The 23,228-nt window shown below is 37.0% G+C and overlaps 1 protein-coding gene across 3 annotated transcripts; it reads left to right on the top strand.

The window, feature by feature from the left end:
- Positions 1-37: 37 nt before the first annotated feature.
- On the top strand, positions 38-19,386 carry BRD9 (bromodomain containing 9). Of its 3 annotated transcripts, none has more exons than XM_088533358.1 (17): positions 38-198; positions 368-588; positions 1,356-1,488; positions 3,024-3,084; positions 4,020-4,164; positions 6,782-6,892; positions 7,695-7,807; positions 9,876-10,008; positions 11,082-11,157; positions 12,622-12,717; positions 13,380-13,512; positions 13,840-13,951; positions 15,097-15,135; positions 15,519-15,590; positions 16,893-16,995; positions 18,293-18,460; positions 19,213-19,386. In XM_088533358.1, exons 1-17 carry the CDS (start codon positions 126-128, stop codon positions 19,311-19,313), a joined length of 1,890 nt encoding a protein of 629 aa, XP_088389484.1. In that variant the 5' UTR covers positions 38-125; the 3' UTR covers positions 19,314-19,386. The 3 variants fall into 3 exon arrangements, with proteins under 3 accessions (XP_088389484.1, XP_088389482.1, XP_088389481.1); XM_088533356.1 differs by having other exon boundaries at positions 7,692-7,807; XM_088533355.1 differs by having other exon boundaries at positions 7,632-7,807.
- Positions 19,387-23,228: the final 3,842 nt, after the last annotated feature.

Raw genomic sequence — 23,228 nt, 5'->3', positions numbered from 1 at the left:
GCGGCCTCTTCGTAAAAGCGCGGGGAGCCGCCGCGCCGCCCCGCGACCCGGATCTTCCGCCGCGACGGGGCCGCAGGGACGGGAGGGGAGGCGCCGCCGGGCGGGAGGCTGCGCCGGGCCCCACCATGGGGAAGAAGCACAAGAAGCACAAGGCGGAGAAGGCGGAGTGGCGCTCGGCCTCCGCCACCACCTACGGCGGTGAGAGCCGCGCCGCGGCCGACATTTTACGCGAGCGGCGGGTTCCTGCTGGCGGCGCTTCGGGAAGAGGCCTCGCTCAGGGGCCTGAAGCACCGCGCTCCGTCCCTTCCCCGCGCGCTCGCGGAGCGGTTCCCCTCGCCCGAATTTACGCTGTGCTGTCTTAATTTAGATTATGCGGACAAGCCCTTGGAGAAGCCCTTAAAGCTGGTGCTTAAAGTGGGAGGGAGCGAAGTGACCGAGCTCTCCGGGTCAGGGCACGATTCCAGCTACTACGATGACAGGTCGGATCACGAGCGAGAGCGGCACAAAGAGAAGAAGAAGAAAAAGAAAAAAAAGTCGGAAAAGGAAAAGGAAAAGCATCTTGATGATGAGGAAAGAAGAAAGAGAAAGGTAAGCTGTGACTTTTGGATTTCGGAAGTACCAGTTGTCTTCCTGCTTGCTTCTCAGATGCAAATTCTTGGTGCAGAGAGCAAGAGGCCGTTTTTTTAAATCGAAGTGTTGCCGGAAGCTCTCGTTTGGTGACAGCCCTTCAAAAAGGTGCAATACCTTTGTGTGTGTGTGTTGTTAGTGTATTGCGCCCCCTGCAAAAGAGAGCCGCAAACGGCAGTTGGTTGAATAGCGCTTCTTTCTGGTAAGAGCTGTTTTTTCCTGTCCATTTGTTTTTTGTGTAGTTATGAATACACTTCTGGTTTCTTAAATGTATTACTTCATGCTTTGTCCAGATTAGGATCAAGCATCCTGGTTAATGCACCAGACAAGGAAAGCATGTTGATCAAATGAGAGCAGCAGATTGTTCTTTACTGTGTAGTAAATTCCGAGGTTGCTCACTGCTTACTCTTGTAGTTATCATGCAGCTTTGCACAAAAATAGCTACAGGAAAGCATTCTTTTCACCACAAGTGGAGCCTCTAATCACATACAAAAAGGCCAAAAATGAATGGAATTAGCAACAGTAGAAGAAGGGTGGTGGTGGGGGAAGTAGTAGTGGGAATTGAGAATACATGCACTATTGTTTAAACCATGTTTTTACATATTGTGGTTTGGATAGAGCTTCAGTACTCCCAAGGAAAAGTCACTCGTATCTTTTTTTTTATGTGGAATTTTACTTTTTAAGCACTTCCTTTTTTGTTTTATTTTGTTTTCTTCCTGTTGTGCTAGGAAGAGAAAAAGAGGAAACGGGAAAAAGAACAGTGCGACACTGAAGGGGAGACTGACGACTTTGATCCTGGAAAAAAAGTGGAGGTTGAACCTCCTCCAGATCGCCCTATCCGAGCATGCAGAACTCAGCCAGGTGAGGAGTGTGTAAACATTTTCATCAGACCTGTGTGAAGGGCTTTTACATGTGCGTTGGAGCATAATGAATTAATAGTTAATACTGACGAGATTGATCTGGCCATACCAAGGATGAATGCCTCTGGCCCCAGTTTATTGTCAGAATAAAAAATAGTGTAAAAGAGTCATCGTGCTTAGTGTTCCCTAGTTCCTCGCCCTTCACATTTCCACTGTATCGTGTACAAAAACATGATCAGAATGACTGAAAGTAGGGTTTGTTTTTTTCAGTTCTTTTTTTAAATCATAACCTACGTGATGTTTTGAGTATTATCATCACAAGGTGGCAGTAAACTGTGATAGGGTGCCACTAAAGACTGTAGTCCCCACACTTCTGTTTTGCAAATCTTATAACTGTCATCATTAGGCAGCCTGCCTATCAGATGTGTATGGTAAACTTTGCATGCTTATCCCTTTGGAGTTTGCCATGATTTTCTCCACCTGTTGTTTATAGCCAACTCTAACATTTTTCAGTGGAAGCTTTTACTTAGAAAATTTTGGCTTAGTAAAAAGGCTTTGTGCTTGATAGGTAACTTAATAACAAAAAGTTGGGTCTTTAGGAAGATTACCTGTATTGTTTTCAAAACTGTTCATTGACCAGGCAAGTCATTTGTTAAGGAATATTCTAATTATGACTGCATAATAATTTGAGGACTATGTCCATTCAGGTGGCCAGTAAAGGTAATTGAAATATTCTGGTTGCAGATTTTGGCTCTTGATATAATGGAGAATTGAAATTTGGTTAAACTAAAAAAAAAAATCCATATTGACATGACTTCTATTTTCCATCTGCTTATAAAAATACAAGTTTTAAAGTATTTATCTTGACTGTTGTAACTGAGAAGTGAAATCTCATTGAAATGATGAAGAATTTGAGTTTCAATTCTAGACTACAGGTTACTTCTTGTTTCATTTTTCAACCTTCACATCAAAGCCAGTCTTTACGAAGTTCATGTATGTGTCAAAACAGGCAGTTAATTAACAAATGCTACATACATTAATCTGTACGGCAAATAAAACTTTAATCTGCATTTGTTTCTCCAACAAATCTGTATCTATGCATTATTCTTCTTTTTGTTTGAGAAGATTAACCTCAATCTCAGGGAAACAAATGGCCTAGATTATTAGGGCAAATGAACTATATAGCATTTTATCAGTATACCTATAACAAGTGAGGACCTTCCAGCTACAGTATTTGAGCTGCCAAGTTTCATTTTTCCTGTTAAAATAAATGACAACCGATTATAGACTTAGTATTACATCTGATTTAATGTATACCCATTTTAAATTTAATGCAATTAAAACTAGGTAAATAATTGCTGTAGGCTTAAAAAGAGTTTTATCCTATGCACTCCTATTGTCATTAAAATCTTTATCTCATTGACCTTCAGATCAGCGCAAGCTATAATTTTATCTTTGCTACTGATATTATAGATAGAAATATCTATATCATTGCACTTTACCCTTTTTTGTTTTGTTTTTCATCTCAAATTACAGCTGAAAATGAAAGCACGCCCATCCAGCAACTACTGGAACACTTTCTTCGCCAGCTTCAAAGGTATTTCAGCATGGTGCATCAACAGCTGTATGGATAATGTCTAGTGCATATTTAGATGTGTTACTTTAGAACTTCTTAATCTGCTTTTCTGTTAGGAAATAATGCATAAAGACTAATTGTAATACTGATGGTAACCTTTGCAACCATATCAGATCTTGTAGGTTTTGGTTGAACAGTGCAGAAAAGAATATTGCAGGCACTAGTTGTGGAAAGTTTTTACCAACTATGCAATTCTGACTCTTTTGGGGGGGTAGTTGAGGGAGGGCTTTGCTGTTACATGTTCATTAAGGAGTATGTTTAGGATTTTTTTTTTTTAAGCTGTAATTTTTATTGGCTTCAGAGGTGAAACGGTTCTCATGTTTTTTTTATTCTATTTTATTTTTGCCTATATCCTTTATATATCCTTTTTGTCTTATGTATCTTATGTCAGATGCCAAATTAGTAGATTATTTTCCTGGTAATCTGGACTACTAATTTGGACTTCGATTTTATTGTTTGCTGTAAGATGTTAATGCTGTAATGCTTATTGTTTAATTACTGAAACGTTTCATTTTCCTTTTCTTATTCTATAACAGTAAGCTGAATTTGGAACTAATTCTAAAGTCTTAAACTTGCATAGTTGTTTTAAGAATGACAAAATCCTAGTGACGAAGATTGGAAGAGGTTATTACTCACAGAAGTGGAAAGATCCCTTTGGAGTGTAAATGGAGATGCAGAAGACATACAAGAGAATGATTTCAAGACCTTGTTGAATCTGTTTTGAAAAAGTCTACATATTCTTAATCAACATTTATTCTCATGTTAGAAAATTTTTCAAGTGTTATTTTGTTTGATATTAGCTAGGACTATTCATTTTATGCTATAAATATAATATAAAATAGTGATAATTTTGTTTCTGAACATAAACCTACATGTATTTTTTAATTTACTTTTAGGAAAGACCCTCATGGATTTTTTGCTTTTCCAGTCACGGATGCCATTGCTCCTGGATATTCCATGATCATAAAACACCCAATGGATTTTGGTACTATGAAGGAAAAAATTACAGCAAATGAATACAAATCAGTCACTGAATTCAAGGTGAATTGATAGAGATTTAGTTATTTTAGAGCACTTTGGTAGTAAACTTAAGATTTTAAATTAAAATTTTAATTTTAAAATAATTAATGTGAGAAAGACTTCTAATGTGCACTACTTAAGAATTCTAACCACACTGTGCATTTTGCCTGTTAGAGTGGGTGTCTTGCTTTATTTTTCACTCTAGAAGCTTTATATTTGTCAGTCTCCTATTCTCATACAATTACCAAATTTATTGGGGAAAATAAAACAACTTAAGTGCCTGCAGTATTATTATTTATGAGTTTATGTCTAGCATCATGTGCCTATGTCTATGGATTTCATGGTAGAACTATAGAGCAGATTTTTCAGAAACCTGGAACTTCCTTACATATATATGTGTGTGTGTGTGTATATGTGTGTATATATATATATATATATATATATATATAAATTAATCTAGTCTTGATTAGGTTGATTATAAGGCATTTTTTACATGTTTGCAAAAAAAAGCTGTGGAGATACTCAACCACTTTTGTATGAGTAAATAACGAAATTGTATTTTACAGTTTAGTGACTGTTCCTTAGATTATCCTGTTTTCCATGTAACTTTGTTTGGAGTGGTCTTTTGGCAAAGCATTTCTTGGCAACTGGCTTTAGCTATTCTGGCTCTTGGCCCTGCTTTAATACCGTATTGGGTGCGTTGTGGTTTCATAGACAGTGCAATAAGAAATCTGGTATTGCTTGATCCTGGTAGGAAAGGATTTTTATTTATATTTAAATAGATTCCTGTAGTTCTGATAGCTGCCTTCAGATTATTGTTTTCTAGGGTTTTGCTGATATAGCAGTAAACTTGGCAGAGAGGTTTGGATTGGTCCTTGGTAGTTTATTTCTTCCTATAAGAGGTCCAGCAAGATGAGCTAAGAATGGCTTATATTTACTGTACAAGATCTAGTCTCTTTTGTTAAAACTCTCTTATTTTTCAAAAATGGTGTGGAATTTTACAGGAAATAGTAATATAGTGTTCACACAGCATTACTGTCAGAAATTTAGTTTTACTAAAATTCTGTTGGCTTTCTAGTTATTTTATTCAAGAACTTTGAAAGCACGATTGACTCGGTAGTCAGTGGCTATATGTAGACACAAGTAAGGTTGAGATAGTGATTGGAAGTTGGGTGGAGCAACCCAGAAAAATGAAAATCACAGTATTTTAAGATAAACAGACTGTGTTTGTCCAATGGATTTGATTTCTCCTGATGCTTTGAGGAACAAGTATTTGGGAAAGTCTGAACATCTTGCACTGACAAAGACACTTGGACTTTCTTTTGGAGTTTTAACTGTCCCTAATTATGCTCATGCCTTTGTAGTTTTGTAATACAAAGATGAAACTTAAGTTTTTGTCTCCTAAAACAAGTACAGCTCAGAGGGTTCATCTTTTAATCAGTTTTCCTATTTCCATTAGCTGAGGCTAGTCACAAGCCAGTAATTTTAAGGGGAATCCTCCAAGAACCCTTTTACTGCACTTACAAGGGGAAAATCATTGAGGGGAGAGGAGGGAAAAAAAAAAAAAAAAACCCACTCAATTTTGCTGCCACCAAAAGGGACTGCTTCAAAGTTGAGCAAGTAGGAGACTTCTGTATCCTTCTCTGCAGCACCTCAAAGTCTATGAGTAGATACAGAGCTTTCTTTGCTCATAGTTTGGTGCTTCTCCACACCACTTTCCCAGTTGTTGTTGCGTTCTCCTTAAGTGATGACAGATGACTTAACTGCCATAGGAAGTGACAGCCTAGCAAATGTTAACTCTGTCCATCTGTTTGCTTTTTATGGGCCTTATGACAACTGCTAAACTACTCGATGGCTAGGAGAGCACTGCTCAGACATTCCTGTAGGAAAACAGGAAATTAAAAATCAAACACACTTATGTGGATTGTAATAAAGGAATTCTAAAAATATTTTCATAATCTACGATACATTTTTTAGGTCAGTGTATGGTGCAGTGTCTTTCGGCAACATGCATCAGTAAGAGTTATTTGAAATTAGTAGCTATGAAAGGAGATCATTTAAGGGAAAAGACAATTGGGCATGGCCTTTGCATGCAAGGGAGGCTGGAAGGCTGTTTCTTACTTTAAAAAAAAAAAAATTGTTTGTTTTTTAAGTGCAAATGTACGACTGTCTGAAGAAGTGATCAAATTGCTACAGCTAGAAATAATACAGGAAGCCTTGTATCTTTTTAATGTCTTTTTGTATTTCTTTGATCTCTGTTTAAAAGATGGGAAGAACACCTGAAAAGTTACCATTTTGTGCGGGATTCCTCCCCCAACACTTCAGTTGCTTTCTCCATTTTTTCCAGTTGGACCTTTTGTAGAAGGCAAGAATGTTACATTTGGTATTTCAGGAAAAAGTTGCTTTATATATGAAAAAAAAAAAGTCCCAAGCAAAATTTAGCACTGCAAAGAAGTAAAAAGAGTTCAGATCTATACAAGTCAGTCTTGCTTCTTTTTGGCTCCATGACCCTTTGTTAGTGTTATTAAAATATTGTGGTTAATGTTCTTTTCAGATCCGCATTGATGGAATGTGGTTTTGCTAGTCACTTAACCGGTAAAACGTCAAACTCCTTTTTATTTTATTTTGTATTTTACAGGCAGATTTTAAACTAATGTGTGATAATGCAATGACATACAACAGACCAGATACTGTTTACTACAAGCTAGCCAAGAAGATACTGCACACAGGCTTTAAGATGATGAGCAAAGTAAGAGACCTATTAAAAATAAAAATCTGGAAAGTAGTGGGTTTGGGGTGGTCAGATTTAAAAGGAATGTAATCAATAACAACGATAAGCATTGTTTCATCCATCTGTCATTAACGATGGCAGTGTCCCTTAGTACTGCTATATTTAAGGGCCTGATAGCATTTGTTGTTATAATTGCTCCTTTATTTCTCAAACTGCATGAAGTCTGCATGTACTTTAGTGGAAGCAAGATTCAGGCACTTAAACCAGCTGTAAAAATGCTGCTTGTGGCTGAAACTTTGAAAACAAAATCTCACTTCAGAAACAAGTTTTATTTATCACGTTAGTAAAAGAGTTTGTCTTTTTGGGAAGGGGGTGGGGGCAGATGATAATAGGTTTCAGGGGTTACACGCATACACACTTCTTAGTAAGGTGCAGTTGTCACTCAGTAAAACAGTTATTTTTATGAGCTACAGCATGTGTGTGAGTGTGTGTGTTGCGGTTCTGTTGTGGTAAGTCTTGTCTAAAGTAGGTGGCTGTCTTTGCATATGCAGTTTTTTTGTTTGTTTCTCTCTTGATAGTTGGGCTGCAGAAATTCTGATGCCATGCTACTATGACCAAATCATGTTGCATCGCCATTGGAAACGAGGCATTAAGAACAAAATAAGGCCATGGCCATTCCCATCCCATCCCATTATCATAGCATCTTGGCTATGAGGGAAAGGTTAAGTCCCTGCCGCTCTGTCCTTTCTGATTCTAGGAACGGCTGTTAGCTTTGAAGCGCAGCATGTCGTTTATGCAGGACATGGATTTTTCTCAGCAGGCAGCTCTTTTGGGTGATGAAGACACAGCAGTTGAGGAACCTGTTCCTGAAGTTGTTCCTGTACAAGCAGAGACTACCAAGAAATCCAAAAAGCAAAATAAAGAAGTTATTAGGTAAAGGTTTTAAATGACATGCTTGCTGGTTTGTTGCACCTTTTCTATTATCAGAGAGCAGCAAAGCACTAAAGAAAAAAAATTAAATCCTTGTAGCCACCTTTTCTTCACATAGAATAAATGGTCATTTGACTCTTTTTTTTTTTTTTTTTTTTTTTTTTTAAGGAGCTTAACTATCTAGTTATTCCTAAAGAGAAATGACCCTTTTAAACTTAGTTTTAAACTTTTTAAATTCATTTTTTAAGCTTAGTTTTATTATATACGTTTTTTCTTCTCTATGTTTGTATAAAATAAGTAGCTACCTTGGATGATGGCTTTATTATTTCATTTTTAACATAACAAAAAATATGTTTTGTAATAATTACCTTATTTTGACTTTGAAGTTATAGTTAATATATGGAAAACTATTGTGTATTTATTTATTTATTTCTTATGAATTGCTTAGGTGCATCAGAATCTGAACAGGACCTTTGATGGAGGGCAGGAAGCCCAGATTAGTACAAGATTTTTCTTTGACTGGAGTCTTATCTGTCAGGGTACATCTTTCTAGGACAGATGATGTTTTCCTGATCACGTCTTACTAAGTTTCTTTATAACAGGTTGTTAGTTCAATTGCTGTCTTACAGAAACATTCATTCTCTTGTCACAAAACCATGTTTTGATGGCTAAAAAATTTGGGGAAAAATCTGTTTTCTATTTTAGAGTGTTTAAATTTTAGCATTTCAAAAAACTTTTAGAGTTCTAATCAGACTTATGTTTAATCAGCCACATATGACATAGTGTGTTTTCTGTGTGTCAAGGTTTCTGATCATGTGGCTGATAAAATAAGTAATATTTTGAAGGGCTTGTCTTGTGGGAGTAGGAGACACTAACGTGTATTTTTAAAATGTCTTGTTGAGTATTTTTTTTTTTTTTTGACTGGATCTACTCTGATGTCAGCATTCAGAAACATAGCTGCTGCCACTATTTTACTGGTGACTTTCTCTTTTTTTCCTCTTTTTTTTGTATTTTGTTTTGTTTAATAGTTTGTATATAGAATTAATTGAAAGTACCATTTTTGTTAATTGGACTTCAGACTTTATTATAGCATCTTTTCAGAAAGAAGCTGTGTTGTGCTTTATACAGTGCCCAGAACAATAGGTTTTCCCTTTCTGATTAATTCTTAGGTAACCTCCTTTACAGATGTAACTTAGTCATGTTTCTGTGCTTATCTTCAAATGCGGGTAGTTAACAGAGCAAAGAATTGAATCAGCAAGCCATGTATTACTCTTTATTTTTTTTTTTTTTTTAAGATGTAACTTAATGTACAATTAGACAGCTAAGAACCACTGACCTTGAATTCTATCCTGATAGCCAGTTTTGAGGGGAATCAATTTTGAAACTGCTTTTACCTTCTTAAACGTCAATATTTACGTAATTTTAGTACTTCTAATTATTTTATCTTTCTGATTAACTTGACACTTTAAAAATGTAAATTTTGGACTCAGTAGGAGAATTATTATCCTTTTTGAGATACAAGGAGTATTTGGAGGGGAGAATTGGTCCTAATGGCAGATATTTGTTGCCTCTGTAATTCACAGCCCAAAGCTGAGGAAGAGTTATTGTAGTTGACATTTTCAAGAGGTGACAAAGCAGTGTGGACCTCTGCATTATGTTTTGAGAAGTGCCTTGGTCACACCGCATCTAAGCCCTCCAGGGTTCTGCACCATTCTGAACGTTCGCTCAATTCCTGCTCACTGTGTGCTGTGGAACGTGATGGAGCTAGTTGTCCCACAGTTTTTGGTTTTGTGCATATTTCCTTGAAGTTTCAGTGGAACAAAAAATGTAAAGATACTTTCCCATAATATAGCATGACCCTGTGATCTTTTTATTGTCTTTAACAGCAAAACTTCTTGTGCATCAGATCTGAATCTCCATACACAGAGAAATTCTCAGCTAAACAAGCAGAAGAAAATACCTAATGAGTGAGGAGTGGGACTGATTGTTTTATTTAGAAACCCCAGAATTCAGTGCTTTGTTTTGTCTTTTGGTTTCTAGAACTACTACTGTTTTTTCTTTCTTTCTTTAGTTGCATCTTTGAACCTGAGGGAAATGCATGCAGCCTGACAGATAGCACTGCTGAAGAACATGTCCTGGCACTAGTGGAGCATGCAGCAGATGAAGCTCGGGATAGGATCAATCGATATCTACCCAACAGCAAGGTCCACTTGTGATCAAGCTCACAATTCTGTGTTGTTTCTGACTCTTGAATACCACTTGTTTCATTAGAGGAAACAGGCTTGAGCGCTTGTTACTGAGAAACGTTGCATCTAGTTTGGGAAATTTGTGCTCTGCGTGGAATACAAAGATGGATACTGTCTTTCCTTTAGTTCTCATTGAAGCCCATTTTAGGGAGGTATACAAATGTAGTGTTAAACATATTTAGAAATTCACCCACAGAAAACTGAAGTATTGCTCAAGCTTTGCTCTGACTTCCTTAATGGTAACCTTTAGGATTAAAAATGGTGGCACGTTAGAAGGAAAGCAAACTTCAGTTGGTTGAGGGGTTAGGGTCACAGGGTTGAGAGGGGTCATAGGTTGAAGGGTTATGAAGGGTTTTCTGTAGGGAGGGTGTACCTGTGTACAGGTGCCTGGTGTACCTGTCTTCTCTACTGAAAGAAGCTGTTTTGTAAGCTTCATATGCTTTACTTTATTTTCTATTGTGGCAACAGTTTGTGGCTCTGTCTTTAGAGACTCGTGTCCTATTGTCTTCCAGATCTTAGGCTGTCTTTTTGTCATGATTTACATGTGGTCTGCTCACTGTCACAGAACTTCTTCCTCCTTAAGAATCTGATAGTATCTTCATAAAAATACCTACAGATTTGAAAACAAGTTGAGTCTAGGCATGGAAGTGGTGAGATATATTCCATAATGTGACTATGGTTCTGCTTCTAAAAGAAAAGTGCATAATGTCTACAACACATAGGAATGGGAATGGGAAAATTGGGAAAGGTAATGGGAATTGTTTTTTTATGTTGGGTGCAAATTTTAGATCTGACTTAGGAGAATGGAGAATTCATACTTATGACAGAAAAGGTATTGCTCTAAACGTGTGGTTGTAAGCATTTGCTGGAACATGCTAAATGGTTGAGGTTCTAGGTTCTCTGTTAAAATTGCAGGACCTGAATTTATCCAAAAATACTTTAATTTTGCTATATAAGCAAGCATCTCTGTTTCGAGTTAGGACTTTTGTGAATTATGAAAGTGCTTCTATATCTTGCTGTTTTTTTTACAGATTGGTTATCTGAAAAAGAATGGAGATGGAACTCTATTATTCAGTGTAGTCAACTCATCTGATCCAGAAGCAGAGGGTAAGTATCTCGCACTATTTGAAGTGCTTCTTTAAAAGGTTATGTTCTAGCAGATTTTTAAGGCTAAAATGTACGTACAGATCCTGAAAAAAGAAAGCTTTTGCAACATTTGCCCTGGTAGCTAGATTTAGGACCTCTAAAATCTTCTTGTCCCTTGAAGTCTTCATTCTTGGCTTCAGATGCTTTGTTTTACTGAAACTAACAATATGAAGATAAAATGCTAGCAAAACATAAGCGCTTATATTTTACTAAAACTTAGGAGAAGTTGGAAGACTGCCTTTTGCTGCAAGGTGAATGAAAGTGCTGTTGTCCTGCCAAAGTATGCAAAGTTTAGATAGGAAAATAAAGGGGAACAGCACTTCTGTGTATGTACTTTCTAATTTAAATTATCAGCTAACTTTCTAGCTTACAAATTTTGCCTAATTATTTAATCTATTCTGTGTGGTTTTACCACTAGATGGTTTTTCTGTCTTATGCTTTCTACTCTTTTGAGCTCAAAATGCAGAAGTCTTGAAAAGTTTGCAGTAAATGAAATTGCATAGCGTTTATGCTTTGACATGCTGATTTTGCACTTTCTCCTCTGCAACTTTTGAGATGGGAAGTCATTCCCAGGTTAGCTCTTCCTGAGACTGCTGAAGGCTGGGACCTTTTTGACTTGTCAGACTTAAGTTTCCATCTCCCAAGTGAAGTCAACAGATCTCGGCTGTTTAGTGTAAACTCCTTTTCACTTATTATCTAAACTTGCAGTGAATAGTTCTGACAGTGAAATCGAGCATTTTGGGTGCCTTCATGCAATTACCTATTTCTAAACAAATGAAGTAATAAAATGAATGTGAATAATATCTCTGAAATCATGATACACTGAAAATTTAGACAGATGGTAAGCAGAGCAGAAAACTTTTGCTGTGTCCAGTAAAGTTCTGGTTCTTGGTGTTTCTGTGCTCCAGAATCTTTTTAGGTTGTCTTCAGTACTAATTATACTGGATTTGCAGCTAACACTGAAATTAGAATTTTTGTTTAGACTATTTTCAATCCTAGTAAGATTAGAGCTATATATTTGCCTTCTACAGTTTAGTAACTGAGCATAATTACCATTCAATTCTGTAACAGCCATGGGAAGTGTCGTAAAAACAGAATTATAGATATATTTTTTTCATATGAAAGCATATTCCAGACTTAAGCAGTTATTTAGTTTAAAATTTATTTAATTTTACTTAAGCAGTTATTTAGTACATAACAAAGGAAAAGAAAGAAAAGAAAAAAATATTGCTGCAACCATAATAGTAATTCATGCATGTTAACAAATTTCTTTTTTTATTATGCTTGAGCTTCTGTAACCAGATGACTGCAGTCAACTTTTCAAAGTAACAACCTCTAGTATGAGTAAATTCTAAATATGAAATACATGGGATTCTTTTGTTTGCTTTTATAATGACTACTTTCTTTTAAATCAAATTATTACAGAGGAAGAAACTCACCCCGTTGATCTCAGTTCACTGTCAAGCAAATTATTACCTGGCTTCACTACACTGGGCTTTAAAGATGAACGAAGAAACAAAGGTAAATGCAAGAGAAGAATGTCTTTTAAATTATGTATTATTTACATACTTGAACAAATTCCAGGCATAAAAGATTTAATTTCATTCCTGTATCCCAGTGTATTTTGTAGAGTATTTAATTATTTAAATTCACAACAGAGTGTGATTTTTAATTAAACTCACTTTTGGGAAATCAGATTAAAGACTTCACTGATCAATGTTTTGCATTTTAGAGATTTATATCTATTTAGTATGGCAGAATATAATTTTTACAGAGCAGCTACTACCTTTGTAAGATGTCATTATTTTCACAAGCTGTAGTGCCATCCAGTTAAAACCTGCCCTTTTTTTTCTGTTGTTACTGTAGTTTTAATAGTTATGAACTGATTAATAGTTTCTAACCTACTGATTAGCAAACTGTGAATTAGCCACACAAAAAAAATAAAAGTCTGTAATTGGAAAACAATTTTTTGGTTAGCTTATACTCTTGGAACAATTATGCTGTTCTGGATTCTGGTAGTGTCTTTTGAAGTTTTGCCCTTGAATTCAATTTAGGGCATGGTGGGTGAGGAAGGACCAGAATCAAGTAACAGCCCAGTGACACTTTATATACCTGCATTCAAAAACTTTTCCAGTAATTTTTACATTTGTGCTAATCATTTGTCATCTCTTTATTCTGTCTAGTAACCTTTCTTACAAGTGCAAGCACAGCACTTTCCATGCAAAACAACTCTATATTTCATGATCTGAAATCAGACGAAATGGAACTGCTGTATTCAGCATACGGTGATGAAACTGGGATACAATGTGCCTTAAGGTAAGTCCATCCTTATTGGTAGGGCCTTCTATTGAAGAGTTACTTCCTTAGTGCTAACTTCTTAGAGCAGTTTTAGGAAAAGCAGTTTGGCCTGAATGTAGAACTAAGAGCACCCAATCCCGATTTTTCTAAAATTTACTTTAAAAATAACTTTCTCCAAAACTTTTTCTTTGTTTAACAAAAGTAAATGAAAACAAAAGTTCTTAATATTTTTTTTTCTAAACATGTATTTAGAATGTAACAGAACAAGGAGAAAACCAAAATGTAAGATTTTGTTTGTTTGTTTCTTTGTTTTTTAATATTTCTCTGCTAATATCTCCCTACTAGCTTACAAGAATTTGTGAAGGATGCTGGAAATTACAGCAAGAAAATAGTGGATGATCTTCTGGACCAGATCACTAGTGGAGATCATTCCAAAACTATTTATCAGCTAAAGCAGGTGGGTCTCTGATGCACTGGAGTGCCACAGGTTCATCAAAACAAGGATGGGCCTGGCTGTGTTTATTAATATGGTCCGAAATGCTTTGTTTTCCAGTGCCAGTTTAAGTTGTCTTTCCTCCCAGCCCTCCCCCTTCTTGCCCTCATCTGTTGAGCAGGCTTAGCTGTTTGTGCAACCATGTGGCGAACCAAATTAGAAACTGAAGTAATCAACTGAGAAGTAACCTTTCTATTTAAACAAAAAAAAGTGGAGAGTTGATCCATATGGAGAAAAAAAAAAATCCTAAACAATCTGCTTCACAATGTGACTGCAGAAAGGACAAGGCAGGGGGATGCAGCTTAGGGGTGGGGGCAGCCAGCTGAGGTCACTGTTTGATCCTGAGTGACAGAGCTGCTCAGGCAGCCCTGAGTGTCTGCTTCAGAGGTAGAGCGCTACGCTAATGATCGATTTTTCTCTTATTTGTTAAAATGTATTCTTTGTGGAAGCTTTATTATTTGGGTATTGGAATAGTGCTAGAGAACAGAATTACATCACTTTGTTGGCATCTATACACAATGATGTTAACTCTTACATGCATGTGATGTGATTAAAGGAAAAAATTAAGTTCATTTCCAAAACTTTTTTTTTTTTTTTGAGAGAGAGAGGTCAATTTTAAGACTGGAGGAGTTTTCCCCAGAAATGCATATATTAGTAAATGTACCCCCCATAACACTTTTGCTGCCATGTTGTTTGAATCTTGCTCCAAAAGAGTATTCCTTGAACATCCTTCAAATGGGGAATGCCCGTTTACACTGAGACTGTTGCAGCATTTGATGTGCCATTTTATGCCTGAGTATTTTATGCTATTGCATTTAAATAAGAAGAAATGCTTCTGCAAGTGCAGTTTAAATGGCTAGATATCAGAAGTTGCTATATTCATCACTAATATATTGTGCTTGAACATAATGTTTATGGACAGAAGAAATAGCATAAGTAAAATATTTCAAAACAGCACTCTATGTTGTAATTTCATTACAGATATGCAAAAAACATCAGATGTCTTCTAGCTTCAGTTTGTGAGAAACTTGTGTAAGGTTAATATTGTACAAAAGACACCTTTTGCCTATGTCAAAAAAAAAGTAATTGGTAGTATTATTTCTTTCTAGAGGCGAAACATACCAGTAAAACCACTGGATGAAGTTAAAGTAAGTTATACTCGGCTTTTTTATTGCTGGAAAAGGTGGGGTTTTTTTAAGAGAACATGGTGTTCTCTGGGCTTCCAGCATTCAAATTCCAAATTTTATATAATGTGGAATTTATTTAATTCCTGTTATTTACAGGAAAAGATTGATAAATTGAGATTATATAGTTAAAAAAGCTAGCCTGGCTAGTTCCAAGTTAATTTATGTGAACATATATAGTGATCAGTTACAGAAGACCTAAGCTAACCTCAAAAACCAGTGTTCCATGGTGGCCTAAAATCTGATCATGGTGAACTCATCGATCACACGAATTACGAGTATACTTGAGAAACATTAATCCAAGTTGGAAAGTGGCAAAAACTAACATATAATACTTGGTTCCTTAGGTTCTGCCAGTTCTAATAAAAGAGGAACACAAGTTGCGGAATGCCTGTCCAGACTCTTCCAAACAGATAATGGTAAAACAGTTTGTGTGTAGATGGGATGTTGCGTACGTCCATTTTGTTTCAGTGCATGGATATGCATGCTGTGAGGTAGAGGATTAAGATTTCAGTCTTTGGAATAAGTTTTCCATAATTAGAAGGATGCTACAGAATACATTTTGTTTTGGTAAGTAACTGCCCTGTTCTTTACTCTCTGGTTTAATGCAGCATGCATTAGCTAAACCTGAGAGGCTGAAAGAACGGTTAGGAATCTCAAAGATTGCTGATCTGGTGATGAAGAATATTTGAGGTCTGTCCTGCTATAAAAGTGTAGGAGAGGAAAAAGGTGGTATTTACCATTTTCTCCCTGTGTCTAGAAAATGTCAGTTAGAAAACAGGTTTTAAATGAAATACCCTGTATCTCTTAAGCAAATCTCTAAGCAAATCCTTAAGTGGTACAAGTGTTATCTTGTAAACTGTGACAACAGAGGATACGCATGACAGGATTCTATGGCAATTCACATAACTTGCATTCTAACTACTACACTGTAGATGCCAGTAAAATTTTACTTTTAAATATTTCATGGTTTTGTTTTATTTCATACTTATGTGTTTGTATTTCTTTAGAAGGTGACCAGTCAAGGGAATTCATGCAAGTACTAAAAATACCCAGTTGTGTCAAACGCTGCATGTCCTATTTGTGCACCTGGAATTCTGATAGAATGTGCTGCAAAACTTAATAGCTTGTAATTTATTCTTTGCATTGCATATAGGTATTGAAGTGAATATGGAAGAAATTAGTGCAGCCTATATTTCATTATCTAAAAGAGTAGAGATCCACTTACTAGAGTCCAGCTCCAGGTGATGTTGTCTTGAATAGGTGTGTCTTAGGGGCTTTATGAATTATATGCTGAAACATCTGCTGTTTTATTGGGAAGATGAGGGAAAATGACTTCTGGAAGTGGTTCACAGGAGGGACGCTGCTAATGCTTCCCGTGGCCGTCTGTGGTGGGACAGGGATGAAAGGGGCACGTAGCTGAGGTCTACAGGATTAGCTTATGTTGCTTTCGCCAATCCTGGATGATTAGGTGGAAGTTTCAGACTACTCTGCAGATCCCTTCCTGGATTTTTTTTGTTATGCTAGTGGTACAGTATTTCCTGGAACCATGTTTGAACTGCCCGTGAGCTGCAGGTTGGCCAAACGTGGTCCAGGAAGTTGTAGTCTCAAGTGTTGGTGCCACATGCTTTTTAGAGTGTGGATCCATGCACTGTTGTTTCCTGTGATAACTTGTCACTATTGTCGATCTTAAGTCTTCCTGTTTCTTATATTTGAATTAGGTTGGTGAGTCTTCGGGAGACAATAATCCTTCTGACTTGGACTTTCTCTCTATGAAACCATACTCAGATGTTTCTCTTGATATATCCATGTTAAGTTCATTAGGTGAGTAATTAAATATGCAAGCCATCAATTACAATTCAATTGTAACATTTAGTCGGTGTAACAGTTGCATTTGCTAACAGTGATTACTCAATGGTAGTAATTCTCAAGTCAATGTAAATATAAGTCTATAGCTGGCACAAGGGGGATGCAACTTTATTCTGCTTTTCCTTTGAAACAACCTCTGCTAGTCATGCTAACCTCCTCCTTCTATTTATTTATTACAATTTATTTTTTTATTACTTCTATTTATTTATGCATCACAGTTTGAAACTTTCATTTTTTTTTTTATGTGTCCATAGTAATGAAAGTGTAGGAATCAATGTGGAGCTGTGGTTCAGAACTGTTATTGCTTCATTGCTGTCTTTTTAAATGACTGTTGGGACATAAGTAGGGAGCATATCAATCTCAATTTTAGCACCTCTTGGACTGCCCCAAAATACCAATCAAGAAAAAAAAAAACGGGTATCGGAAAGACCATCCTCAAGAAGAGAGGCAGTTTTGGGTGCTTGTTTCAAATATACATTGTTCATAAGCATTTTTTCTTTAAATACAAAAAATAATGTTCAGATTTTTGGAGGCTGCTGAACTGATCAAATGTCTTCAAAAATGTCACTGCAAAATTAACTTTTGGTCATGGGTAAGGATGCCTGTATTGAAGCTCTGTATTGAAGACAGTCCCCAAAGAAAAGTGAAAAAGTAGGGGTTTTTTGTTTTCCCCCAATTTCTTGTTTTTCTAACTCTTCAGATGAAAGAACATATGGCACATACTTCCCATTTAAAGTTCTCAACTTTCTTTGGCTTACTGTAAATTGAGTACAGTTGAAGAGACGGTGTTCCTAAAACCTTCCATGATAAGGATTTCTCAGCCTCCCTTGATGATGTGTTCAATTTTGACTATTTTAGAAGAGTTAACTTTTAATATCTGACTTGCTGTGTCCTATGGTAAGCTGAGCATATTTATTTCTTGTCTACAGTTGACAGATCAGCAAGACAATTTGAACTCATAGTTTTTAAATACTGGGAAACTAGGAGAAAATCAATTCAGTTTCAGCCTTTCTCATGACTCTCTCCTGCATCTCTCAGTTTCTCCAAATGCATTTCAGTTTGCATTTCCTGAAACCGAGAGCAGATCTGAAGCCTTTTAGAAATAAAAATGAAAGTACAAGATTGAGCTCTTCTTTAACAGGCAACACTTGTTATCACATTTATTCTGGAATTTATTTATTATGACTTGGTAGTTCATGATTCAAATCACATGTGCTAATTACTGGTTTTGGTTGATAACTCGTGGCTTTAGGAAAAGTGAAAAAGGAGCTTGATCATGATGATAGCCATCTACATTTGGATGAAACAACCAAGCTACTGCAAGACCTCCATGAGGCTCAAGCTGAGAGAGTGGGATCCCGGCCATCATCCAACCTGAGTTCCCTCTCCAATACTTCAGAGAGAGACCAGCATCATCTTGGTAAAGTCAATCGTGTCACAGAAGTTGCAATATTTCTTCAGTAACTGAAGTTACAGAGAAATCTACCTTTTAACTTATAAATAAATTACCTGAGACTGCTCTGATTGAACAGCGTGCAGACTGCAGAATCTCTTAATTTTTAAATGAGTGATTAGGACAACTAAAACGACTTTTTATCTGTGGAAATAAAAACACTAATCTCGCTACTTCAGATCAAGCGTGATAATGTAACTGTGAAATAATTTGGAATTTGGCAGACTACAATATGCCCTTGTACTTTATGCTGCTAAGGTGCAGGTTATTTTTATTCAGCACAGTTATACGCACCCAGTAAACTGATGAGATTCTGTACTAGCCTTCTATTGTCACTGTAAACCAGAGTCATAAGATAGGCTGATAGGGTGACCCACAACTTCGTAATTTGGTACCTTTTCTGAGAAGAGATACTGTTCGGAGAAAATTAAGTCAGATTTTCTTTTTATATATTTTTTTCGATTCCAAGCAAAATATTGACTACTTTTTCAAAAAGAGTCTAAAGTACTAAGGAATCCTGTGACTTCTTTTTCAAGACCATCCTAACAATTTAAGTATCACTTAAATGTCTATGTTGCTCAAAAAGACTAGAAAAATATATTAAAAAACAACCACTATATATTTTCTTAGTGTTCTTTGTGTGTGTATACGTGTATATATACAGAAGTACAAAATTCTGTACACTTAAAGGGTCTTTGTTTTTCTTTCATTTTCTACAGGAAGCCCTTCTCATCTGAGCGTTGGAGAGCAACAAGACATGGTTCATGATCCCTATGAATTTCTTCAGTCTCCAGAAACCTCAAATGCTACTACTAACTAATCTGACATGTAATATAGATATTTTGTATTTTAAGTGTATAACGTTTTTATAAAGTTTTTGTCCATGGCAAAAACCTCAATCTTGTCCTCTTTTGTTTGAGGATTGCTGTTTAATATCATACACATTGGATTAAACAAACAAAAAATGCCTAATATATCATGTTGTTAGCAATGTAGCAAAACCTGCTTTTTTTTAGTGTGTAAATTTTGACAGGAAAACATGAAATTATGTGATAGAAAACGTGTGTTTTGTAAAAATAAATAAAAAAAAAAGATCACTGTTCCAGTATCATCACAGCAGCAGTTGTGAAATGTTTCACAACGAGTATGTTTCCCATCTCTTTAAGTTAATAATTTGAAGAAGTCTTAGCTTTCCCATCCTTTTCCCATCCCAAAATTTTCTTTTTCTAATCACTGTAGAGCTCACTTAATTTCAGAATACTACTTTGTAGTTACATTAAAATGCTCACTATGAGAAGTTTACCATGGATCAAAAAAGATGAAATGTTTTATGATCTCTTCTCTCTCTTAAAATACAAAGAAAATATAATCATTTTGAATTTCATATGTATGTTTATGTGCATAGGAAAATACTGGATAAGGTGTGCTTTCCAGTAATTTTAAAATGAAAATTTTATACTTCAGTACTGATGTAACTTTTTTGTACGATTAATATGTGCAAGCTGAACAAGTCTTACAAATTTACAGTATTTTGTAAATACTACCTTAATAAAAACAATTTAAAAACACATTTGTTGTTAGAAAGTATCTTGTCCTTATCAGGAGAAAATTTGCTTCCCTATGTTTATGAAACCTGAATGAGTACAAGCTTTTGCTTTCAATTTGTGCTGCTGCAAAGTGTATTTCATTGTGCCAAACATAGCTGTAGACAAAATTAATTCTGAATTTCCCAGAACCAGTAAGAAGGTTTGTCAGATTACTGAGATTGAAGTCCAACTAGGAAGATCCATTCACCCAAGCTAGGTAGTTGTCATTTGCACTGTTTCTTCTGTAGTGATGCCTTCTCTCTCCTCTTTAAGAATATATGCTTTCTGTTTGTTAAATGTAACTTAATGTAGTAAAGGACTTCAGCTAACCAGCATCTGGAACAGCTGCATATACCTACAACAGCAAATTCCAGAATTAGTGTTGCCCCTAAAGCTTTTGCTATTATTCAGCTAGGTCCTTGCCCATTTCTCAGTGAGCTGCTCTCATGTTTCAGAATGGAAAGCTGCAGCATAACCCCCATACACTACTTCAGGTAAGGCACCAGAGCAACATGCTGAACACTAAAGGCACACCCTGAGGGGGAGATAGATATTTATCAACATATCTAAGATTCATTGATACGAATATCAAAAAGGACTTGTTTTTTTCCAGTTTCTCTGAGGTCAAAACCCTGTCCTGGGTGGACGTGGAATTAAAATAATTACATTATTGTAGATACTGGAGCAATGTATTTGATATTGAATAGTTTTAAGAGTGAATTCTCTATGTCAGTAATTGGTCCAAGGGGAAAGTGAGAGGTCAAGGCCTTTTAATTGGGTGTAAGATATTCACACATTAATTTGTATATATGTCAGAATGCCCCCTACTGCTGATGGGAAGAGACTTGCTAAATAACCTAGGAGCACAAATAACTTTTGATCAAAATAAAGCTTGAGTATATATTCCGTAAAATAATGCTTGGGAAACAGATATTTCTGTCGCAGTTAATTATCAGAAATGAAAAATGCTCGGGATAAGGAAAAGCAAGTCAAAGCCACCTTCGTGGACATCGTGAATGCAGCAAACCCTTTAGTTTGGGCAACTGAGAAGCCTGGGAAAGTGAAATTAAAGTGGAATTAAAACCAAGGTGAAGTCACTAAGACAACAGCAATATCCTGCAAGGTTGGAAGCCTGCATCAGACTAGAACTTGTAATTAATAATTTTTTAAAATATGAACTACCGTGCGAATGTCAGAATCTAATACTCCAATTTTACCTGTCAATAAGTCATAGGAACATCACTTTGTACTAGATCTAAGAGCTCTCAATCAAATAGTGGCACTTAACCCTTACACTCTATTAACAACAACAGCTGAGTCAGACGTCTATTTCACAGTATTGGATTTAGAAGGTGCTTTCGTTTGTACCCCACTAGAAGAACAAAGTCAGAAGCTCCTCGCTTTTTAATAGGAAAGCCCTGCAACAGGAGGTAAAATACAGCTGCGTTGAACCATGCCCTGAAGGATTTGGGAATAGCCTCACTGTTTTTAGTAACGTATTGGCAAAATAACTGGAGCAGTGGCAAGGTAAGAAGCCTAATATTACCTGGGTACAGTATATACATGATATCTCATTGTGGGCAGACATAGTTGAAGAATGTAAAGAGGTCCCCGTTAGTTTATTGAATTTTTGGGGTCAGGCGGGATAGAGAGCACCAAAAAGGAAGGCACAACTTGTGCACAAAAAATGTGATCTACCTGGGATATGAAACATACCAGGGAGAAGGAAAGTTGGGATCAGAAAGAAAGGAGGCAGTATGTCAAATCGTGCCGCGCCCCCGCCCCGGGCAAAGACAGACCTTAGAGCGTTCGTAGGGATGGCCAGACGGTGCCGCCTGTCGGCTTTGGGCTCCGCCGGCACCAAGATGCCTGACAGACTGGCGGAGCCCAGCACAGGGCCACAGAGGTGCTCAGGTGCCGCAGCAGCTCTGTGGCACAGAAGGGGACATGGAGGGACCTGGGCTTGTTCAGTATCCACAAGAAGCGGCTTCCTTTCAGGTACTCCGCAGAGCCTTCCCTTCTGCCTCTGCGTGTTGCATTTGCCACAGCTACAGAGAAGGATGGTGGAAATCCAGTGCCTTGATGGTGCAGTTGCTGTGAACACTGCTTTGCTTCGATGGACTAAGGAAGATCAGGGGAAGCTGTAATTCAAAAGGGAGTGGAAAATCGGTAAGAGGAAATGGCAGTCTCACCAAGTACACCCACAGGTACCTTAAAGGTGTTGGCTGTCATTAGAGCAATCAATATATGTGTTCTTTTTTTTTCTGCTGCATGGCAAATTGCTTTTAATTTAAAATTAAAATGCTTTAAAGATTTGTCTTCTGGTTAATAAGACCAAAAAAGAGCAAAACATATTTTTTTTTCTTTTACTGTGCTTCGTCATACAACACTAATTGAGAGTGACACCCACATTATGTTGCTTGCAGTTACCAGGTGTCTCTGCAGATGTAGCAGGTTGCATGTGTATGGGGAGATGCACAACGTGTGGGGAGCTGGGTGCACATACAAATCCTTCCAGCTGTGAGCTTTATCTTCGCCTGGTCTCTGGCACTACTACCTGTATTAATGGAGTTGACTGTGTGCGAGCTGGGAATTTATAAGCCTTCGCTGAGACTTGTGTCAGCCCAGAGGTGGGGTTTTTGGTCAGTGGTCAACACTTGTACACTTTCTTGCACACCTCAGGCTAATATATAGTCTTGGGAAAGGAAACCTTAAAATGTACGTGACTGCTATTTAATTCTCTTCTAAACAAATGCTTCTTCTGGAAGGAACCCTTTGTGCTTAACAATTGGTGAACAGGTTGTCCAAGGAAGGGATGGAGTCACCATCCCGGTCAGTGTTGCAAAACACGTGTACATCAGGCACTTTTACTTACTCAGGGACATGACTTCTTAACAGGTATGTTGCTGAGAGGCTTATGGTTGGACTTGATCATCTCCATTGTCTTTTCCAACCATAAAGATTGTATCATTCTAAAAATGGTGTTGAACCCACAGTGGTTGATCTTCCTCCAGGAAAGCTGGCATGGGGTAGCGCCACTGCGCCTGGGATTTCTGGCAAAGAGGAGGCAAAGTCATCCCAAGGGGGCCAGGGCCCATCATGCCCTTTAGCCAGACCCAGCTCCTTGATGCTGCGTGGCTTCCCCAGAA

This window comes from Tinamus guttatus, unplaced genomic scaffold (genome assembly GCF_059628265.1).
Source record: "Tinamus guttatus ecotype Peru unplaced genomic scaffold, ASM5962826v1 Tinamus_guttatus_pri_ptg000497l, whole genome shotgun sequence".
Classification (NCBI taxonomy): domain Eukaryota; kingdom Metazoa; phylum Chordata; class Aves; order Tinamiformes; family Tinamidae; genus Tinamus; species Tinamus guttatus.
Note: the sequence above shows the minus strand (reverse complement) of the source record. Positions and strands in the feature narration are given on the sequence as shown.

What these genes read in the sequence shown, in the direction of transcription:
- BRD9 (XM_088533355.1), top strand. Translation starts at nt 126, where the DNA reads ATGGGGAAGAAGCACAAGAAGCACAAGGCGGAGAAGGCGGAGTGGCGC. An exon ending in CAAAATAAAGAAGTTATTAG is followed by an intron (nt 7,808 to 9,875) that starts GTAAAGGTTTTA and finishes TTCTTTCTTTAG; the next exon opens with TTGCATCTTTGAACCTGAGG. An exon ending in GATATCTACCCAACAGCAAG is followed by an intron (nt 10,009 to 11,081) that starts GTCCACTTGTGA and finishes TTTTTTTTACAG; the next exon opens with ATTGGTTATCTGAAAAAGAA.